Source organism: Thermobia domestica, chromosome 7, assembly GCF_964235325.1.
Source record: "Thermobia domestica chromosome 7, izTheDome1.hap1.1, whole genome shotgun sequence".
NCBI lineage: Eukaryota > Metazoa > Arthropoda > Insecta > Zygentoma > Lepismatidae > Thermobia > Thermobia domestica.
In genome coordinates this window covers 93,190,119-93,198,515 of record NC_137460.1, presented here as the reverse complement: position 1 = coordinate 93,198,515, position 8,397 = coordinate 93,190,119, and the positions used below count along the sequence as shown (strand labels likewise).

At 38.8% G+C, this 8,397-nt stretch overlaps 1 protein-coding gene across 1 annotated transcript; it reads right to left on the bottom strand.

The window, feature by feature from the left end:
- Positions 1–423: 423 nt before the first annotated feature.
- Positions 424–6,112, bottom strand: LOC145689253 (uncharacterized). Its single transcript, XM_081763390.1, has 4 exons — positions 5,564–6,112; positions 4,793–5,155; positions 3,971–4,258; positions 424–441 (listed from the first exon to the last, which is right to left on the bottom strand). Exons 1-4 carry the CDS (start codon positions 6,110–6,112, stop codon positions 424–426), a joined length of 1,218 nt encoding a protein of 405 aa, XP_081619516.1.
- Between the last annotated feature and the right edge of the window lie 2,285 nt (positions 6,113–8,397).

The window sequence follows — 8,397 nt, the reverse complement described above, 5'->3', positions numbered from 1 at the left end:
AATTATTTTGTTTGCTTTGTAAAGGGAATTCGTGAGATCATGATTCGCCTATAGATGAATTATGATCGTATCATCATTGAATGGTCATACAGGTCTCATTACTTAAGTTTCTACAGCTGAGATTTGCAGGAAAATCGCTCAGCTACCTTTCTTGTTTGCTGTTAAAGTCCTTGGAACAAAGTTCCCAGTCGTGTACTCCTTAGTGTCGAATTTCAGGATGTAATTAGAATTGGTGTCCTTGAAGAAGAAATAAACAGATGGTAGACGTTGACGACGACCAAATTAATAGAATAGGTAAGCTTTCAAAATACGGTACGTGAATAACCTTGAAAAACATACATAAGTAAGACTCCCATTCAAAACTTAAGAAAGAAAAAAAAACGAAAGATCCTATGAAAATTTAAAGTATATATATGCATATAGCTATGCGCTTGTTTCTGTCTGAAATATCAGTATTAAACAAGTAATAGTTAAATAGTAACAAAAAGTGTGACACAATTGAGGCTATTCCTATCAATTGTGTATCGACGATTAAAAAATACCTCTTTCAAACATCTCACGAATATTAACTTAGAAGGGGAGTAGCAAATCGGGAATTGGAGTCGAATAATTTCTGGGGTGACACATGATGTAAATCCGAGACTATTGGCAGCTTTATACATAATTCGAGTTCTAGAAACAGTACCATAATTTTAGATAAGCAATGTAAATGTATTACATAACCTGGTGCCATGTAGCCAATAGATAATGAACGACTTCTGGTATTCGTTGTCTATAGTTCCATTTTTAGCGTTATGCACCAAACCTGATTGACCAACTGGAGAAAAACATGCAAAATAAAGACAAATAAGAAGAAAACCAAAGTGACAAAGTACAGAAGAGCAGGACAGGAAGGAACAAACGTATGGCTAGAGGAAGAGAAAATCGAAGACGTTATGACGTTCCACTATTTAGGAAGTGTAATATACTCGGACGGAAGAAGTAAAAAAGACATGTGTTCAAGTATAGCGCACGCTAAATAAGCATTCAATTAAAAGGGGACTGTTAACATCAAGAAATGTGTCGTTGGACATTCGAAAACGATTAATTAAGACTCTGGTATGGAGCGTGGCGCTTTGTGGATCAGAGACGTGAACATGGAGAAAAGCTTACATATCCAAGCTAGAAGCATTTGAAATGTGTTGGCCCAGAATACTGCGCATATCATGGACCGGAAGGAAAAGGAATGAAGACGTACTAATGGAAGCTAATGAAGGACAACAGGCATTCCGATTGGATCATCGTGTTAATAAAGGGAAAGGCAGAAGGAAAACCAGGAAGATAAAGACTACGGATAGAATGTCTAGATGCAGTTAGTAATAAGAAGAGACCTTATCAAAGTATAAAACAGTTCTCCCAAGAGAGAGAAAATATTAAAAAATTCCATGTTGCCCACCAACCTATGGTTGAGGAGAGGAAGAAGAAGACACCACTCCATCGTGAAGCAACTTAAATTACACGTAAGAATTTGGAAACCCCTGTACGGAAAATTATAAATAATGCTCTTTCAGGGCTAACTACGCACGCATCGTTATATATGACTGATCGTAACTTTTTCAAGAATCAGTACAATGTTACGGTAAATTCTTTGCATTCTTACATGCTAAGAAGAGCTGTTTTTAAAATAAATAAATAAAATCTTACCCTTCATTCCTGCTTCCACACGGAATTGATTATACACAATACAAAAGTACTTCTTGTATGTATCTAAGCACATAAAATGTATTGTTGCTCATTCAGTGTTTGTTACCTTTTATTTAATTGTTATTCATAAATATTCGTAAACTTAATTCGCGTGAATCATGCAGATTTGCTTGTTTCATCGTAGCATTATTTCGTTTTACATCGATGAATCCAAGTAGAACACCAGAAACTAGAGACCTGCACGGGCCGGGCTTGGGCGGGCCGACACTGATTTCTCTTCAGATCGGGCCATGCTGGGGCCGATTAATTGCAATTCTTTAATAATTATTGACTTTCGTAAAACGATAAATGGAATAAAGCCAAACGAAGAAGTGTGCCCTACAGTTTGTGTTGCTTAGCGGCTCCACTTTCACTATAGGGGATTGCAGGCATTGCGCGGTAAATTGAGCACTGACCTTGACATTCACTGAACCCAAAATATAACAAGAAGGGTCTGGAAAGTTTTGCCTGTCGCTAAACAATATTGCCATCTTCACTTTATACTAAAAATCAATTAAGTTAGATTTTTGTTACAGGAAATTGAGTTTTTGTTTTCTCGATGACAGGCAAAGTTCTAGGAGGCAATGGTACCATTTAATGTTGAATGGTTCAATGCTGCGATGAAAGCTTGAGAACTTAAGTCTGAAACTACAGTGTGCGGCACGTAAAACCGGCCCGTAAAGTGAACACATAAAATGAAATGTAATGTATTGAATATGATTAACTACAACACATAAATGAAATGTAATGTATTGAATATGACTACTCACCTTCACAGCAGCCTTCACAGCAGGTGCTGAAAGTGTCCTCCGCCCACTTCAACACACATGTGAGCACGATTGAGGAGATTCATATATACCCTTGTCAGTTCTTGTGTTGTAATGCTATTGGTAACACACTGGATCCTGGTCTTGAGTTCTTCAATTGTGTGTGGATTTGTTTCGTATACTCTTCCCTTTAACAGTCCCCACAAGTAAAAGTCACACGTGGACAAGTCTGGTGACCGAGGAGGCCACAAGCCTTTGCTGATTGTCCTCTCTGGTGTAAACATCTCATGCACAAGGGACAATGATGCAGCTGATGTGTGGTATGTTGCACAGTCCTGCTGAAAGTAACATAACTGACGCTCCTCTTCGGTCAAGTGTGTATAAAACTCCTCCAGGATCCCCATATACACGTCACTGTTCACTGTCGTCTCAAAGAATATGGGCCCAATAACGCGTGTGGCGGAAATGGCACACCAAACACCAATCTTCTCATCATGCAAGGGTACCTGGTGGATTGCGTGTGGATTTTCTGTCGACCAATACCGGTTGTTTTGGGAATTTACGTACCCAGACAGGTGGAACCACGCCTTGTCACTCTTGATGAGCATTAGTGGATCCAAGAAACCACTGGCAATATTGCTCAACAGCCATGAACAGAAATGCACCCTCTTCTGCAGGTCAGGCTCCTTCAGTTCTTGCACAACACATACGGTACGGTTTTAACTTCAGTCCCCTTAAAACACGTCTGCAACTTCTCTCACTCGCATGAACCTGTTGACTCAATCTCCTGGTTGACTTTGGAGGACTTCTTGTCATTATCTCCTCCACCTGCATCTTTAATTCAGGTGTGCAGACAGATGGTCGTCTGTTCCTGGGAACATTTTGAACCGATCCTGTACGCCGCCATTTTTCAATCAATTCCTGAATGGTGCTTTTTGCTGGCACAGAACGTCCTGGAAATTTCTCCCGAAACAAATTCTTTGTTTTCACAAAAGATCCAGTGAGAATGAACCCTTCAACAATGGCAACACGCTCGGGTATCGAATACGGCATTATCACACACTGACACTCACCCGGCTTAACACAACGAGGCCTTTTTCTCAACTGGTTTCGACAAGTTTCACTGGCTGCGGCTGCACGTGACTGCTGCAGGTCACGTAAGTCGACCCGACCTCGACACGCCATCTCTTGGTAGGAAGGTAGATTATTTAAGTGTTGCCAAAAACACAATATACCAGAATATTACGACGGGCCGGTTTTACGTGCCGCACCCTGTATTTCTATGTGAACTGCTCTAGTGGCTAAACAGATGAACAACGCTGCATAGACTTTCATTTGAATTTTGCTGCGAATCGTGGGCTTGACATAAAAGAATCCTGCATAGTCAACTCCCAGGTGTACAAATGGTCTTGCTTCATTTACTCTCCTTGGGTGTGTCCCATTAACTGTGATGAACTTGTTGATCTCCACTTGAAACAAACCAAACAATTGTGTACTATTGCCTTGACCATCTTCTTAACTCTTGGAATCCAATATCTGGTACGAAAAGATGCAATAAGAAGCTGTGGTCCTGCATGAAGCAACCTTTTATGTTCTTCTTTGGCTATCAGATGGGTGAAATGATGACCTGCAGGTAGGATGAATTGGTGCTTGTTGTCGTACTCCAAGTTTGAATGTTCCAATCTTCCTCCTACTCTTAGCATTCCTTCCGTGTCCAGAAATGGAAAAAGATCCTTGATTGGGCTCTTTGTTGAAACTTCCATTTGTTGCTGCAAGTTCAATATTTCTTCATGATAGGTAGTATGTTGTACTATCTTGATACATCTGTGTAACGCTAAACGAAGTTCCGAAGCGTCAATACTATCGGTTTTTCTTTCTAATTTCTTGGAAAGACAATTCTGTTTGGATCACAAACAATATGCTGCTACTCTCAACATTTTGTTTAACGATGAATATCTTTTCATAAAGCTTGTTTCATGAACTGCCACCAAACTTATCATGACTTTCTTCTCTTCTGGAATATTAGCTGGCTCATTTTGTTCTGGACATGGCCATTCCGCTGTATGAAGAAACTCTGGACCATGCCACCATTGTCGAGACTGAATAAGAGTGTTGGGATCCGCTCCTCGACTAACTATGTCTGCCGGTTTTTCTTTACTAGGCACGTGGTGCCATTGATTGATTGATGTGATTCTCTGAATTTGAGCCACCCTGTTGGATACAAATGTCTTCCAACGATTGGGAGGTGATTTGATCCATGACAAAACTACCGTCGAGTCTGTCCACAGGTGTATACCACTGACCTCTATATTCAATATGGATAGTGTTTTGTCTATTAGCTTCGAAAGTAACAGTGCTCCACATAATTCCAATCTAGGCAAAGTTTGCTTCTTCAGTGGTGCAACCTTCGACTTTGAACAAAGTAAATTGACTTCAATGTTTCCTTGATCGTCTGTAGCCCTGATATACACCACTGCTCCAAATTTTTCTTCACTTGCATCGCAGAAACCATGTAATTGAATTTCCTTAACGTTCTCCGAAGACATTAAATTTCTTGTAATTTGTATCTTCGCCATCGCAGGTAACCAAGACATTAATTGATTCCACTCAACTTGTAGGACTGTGTCTAATGGATCACTCCAATCCATTCCTGTCTTCCACAACTTCTGTAAGAAATTCTTGTATTTGATGACAATTGGTGCGATTAGACCTAATGGATCGAAGATAAATGACACTATGCTGACGACTTGTCTTTTTGTCATTGCAACATTACTTTCTACTGCAGTTCCATTTTTACAAATTTTGTTCGAAATTACAAGTTTGTCTGTTAATGGGATCCATGCTATTCCTAAAGTCTTAACACCATCTTGCTGACCAAGTATGATTGGCTGTTGTTTTTCCCTGAAGTCTTCAGGAACTCCTTGAAGTACTTCTTCTTTGTTAGAACTCCATTTACAAAGCTTGAAACCTGCTCTGCTTAAAATATTAATAAGATCCTTCTGTAATTCTAAGGCCTTTGACACGTTTGGTACTGATTTTAACACATCATTAATGTAGAAATTGTGTTTTATTACTTCTGCTGCTTCAGGAAATTCCTTTGAATTTTCCTCCGCTATTTGCTTCAGACATCTTGTTGCCAAGAAGGACGCTGACGAAGTCCCGTACGTGACTGTTTGTAACTCATACGACTGGATCGGTTCTTCTACTGAGTTTCTCCAAAAAATGCGTTGTAAACACTTGTCCTCATCATGAATTAATATTTGGCGATACATTTTCTCTAAGTCTGCTGTAAATGCAACAGGATACGACCGAAACCTTAAAATAATTGAGTACAAGTCATCTTGAACAATTGGCCCAACTTGAAGAATGTCACTCAATGATTTGCCATTAGAAGTTTTTGCACTTGCATCAAAAAACATTCTTAATTTAGTTGTTGTACTGTCCATCTTGAATACATGATGATGTGGAAGATAACAACTGCTGCTGCTGTTCACGTCTTCTTCTGTAACTTTTCGCATGTGACCCAGACTTAAATACTCATCCATGAAGGCGGCATATTGTTTATGAAACTCAGGATTTTGTAGCAATCTTCTTTCAAGCTGCTTAAATCTTTGTAGTGCCATGTTGTAAGACTCTCCTAAAACAGCATTCTCTTCCTTCTTTGGTAATTGGACAATAAATCTTCCGTCTCCATTTCTGGTTTATTTTGTAAAAAATGCTTTTCACAATTTTCTTCTTCCGGTGAATAAATCTTAGTCTGAAGATCTTCGAGTTCCCAGAATTTTCTCAATTGTGTATCCAAGTCTGTCTCCATCTGAGCAAAACATGAAATTACCGACTGGTTGGCTTCTTCGGGTATTAAAGGCATATTTCCGACGACAACGTATCCTAGCTTCGTTTCCTGCAAAACTGGATAATGTCCTTTTCTAGTTTTCTGGCCTGGCTCAAGGAGACTGTAGAATAACCTCGCACCTATAAGCATGTCTACTGACGACGAGCGATGAAAATTTGGATCGGCTAAACAAATATCCTTTGGCAAGTTCCAATTACTGTAATCAATATCCTTAGAAGGTATGCAACCTGTAATGTTTGGCAATACTAAACAATTGACCACTGCATTAAAATCACAAGTTCGTGAATAAATATGAACTTCAACACTGTGCTGAGCTTCGGAGGTTACAGAATTGATACATCTAATGGGAACACGATTTTTCGTTTTCTTGAGACCTAATCTATGAACTAAAGCTTCGCTTACAAAATTCGATTGAGACGCTGCATCTAATAACACTCTGCATTGTTGAAAACGACATTTAGTGTCTGTTACGTTAACTAACGTTAATGCTAATAAGACTTGTTGACCATAATTAATCTTAAATGAGCAATAAGAGTCCTGTGGTTGAATTTTAACCTGATTCTGTTCCTTAACTTTTCGTACGTTAGTAGTATTGTTATTTGTTTTGCTTGAACTTGCTTTGTTAGCAGCCTCCTGAGTAGTGTCTTCATGCAACAGTGTATTATGCTTAAAATTACATTTCTTACAAGTACTTGATTTGCATGCCTTTACTTGATGTTTATTACCTAAGCAATTAAAACATAATTTATTTTGCTTCACGAGCTCCTTTCTTTGATTAATGTTAGCACTCAGAAATTCTGGGCAGCGAAAAACAGCATGCGTTTCTTTGCTACGGCAAATATTACATGCATTTGGAAGCACAGTAACAAACGAACTCACTTGACTGTTATTCTTTCTTTTTGCTTTGGAATCTACACTTTTGTTGTCATAAGTACTTTCAGATTGAGTAGGACGAATGTTTTCTAACATTTGACAACGACCTTCTAAAAATGAAAATAATTCCGATAACGATGGAAAGGAGTCACTACTTTGCTCAGCTTCCCATTCCCTTTTGCTTGTCGAATCAAATTTTTCTACTAAATGCTGTGTTAGTAGTACGTCATGCAAAGGTTTGTCCAAATCCAATGCTTCAAGGGCTTGAAAATTACTGCGTGCAGTATTTACAAATTGTCTAGTGTCTTTAGCGTTTTCTTTCGTTACTGGCTTGATATTGAGCAACCCTCGTACATATGTCGAAGCTATCAACCGTTTGTTTTCGTAGCGTTCAACAAGAAGCTTCCATGCAATTTCGTAATTTACTTCTACCGTTGGCAGATTTGCTATTAATGTAAACGCTTCTCCCTTGAGCGATGTGCGCAAATATTGAAATTTACAAACTGTACTTAATGATTCGTTATTGTGAATAAGGGAAATGAAAATGTCCTTAAAGGGCGACCACTCCTCGTATTTACCGCAAAATATGGGCAAAGAAATTTTGGGCAATTGTACTGAACTACTAATACTAGAATTTGCAGCTTTGTTATTTGCTGTCCCTGAATCCGCTTTTTGTTCAAAACTATCAATAAATTCTTGTAACTTAACCTTTGAATCATAATACAGTTCCTCGAATGTAATTCTGTGCGTTTCTTGTTCACCCGTCTCATCCAAGAGCTCTATTTGTGACTGTATCTCATCAAACTTAATAAAAAACCCTTCAAGTGCAACTAGCCTCGTTCTTGCTTCTTGTATGCTAGGTTTATTTTCATTCTGTAGTTTTTGAAGAAATGTCTGTATTCTTGTTGCCTGACCTTTGATCGAAGCACGTTTCTTAATTAATTGACCCAACTGCACTTCTGCCATTGTTTCAGTCCTTCTTTTTTAACTACTCAAACCGCTGACAATGTATTTTACTTTTCACTTCTGAGTGACCTACAAAAGTGTAACCTTGAATTCAGCTAGGTTGAATGCACACACACCACTGTACTTATATGAACAGTTCTGTCCTGCCTATGACAGCAGCACCCACACAAACACACACACACGAGAACAAACAATTCAAAGTCACGTTCTCGTTCT

Bases quoted from the DNA above. Each gene is read 5' to 3' on its own strand.
- LOC145689253 (XM_081763390.1), bottom strand. From the start codon at position 6,112: ATGGCACTACAAAGATTTAAGCAGCTTGAAAGAAGATTGCTACAAAAT. The intron at 5,156-5,563 runs GTAATAAAACAC...AATTTCTTACAG, and splicing joins AATTTCCTGAAGCAGCAGAA to AAGTTGTGGAAGACAGGAAT. The intron at 4,259-4,792 runs GTCAGTGGTATA...TTGAACTTGCAG, and splicing joins TATCCATATTGAATATAGAG to CAACAAATGGAAGTTTCAAC.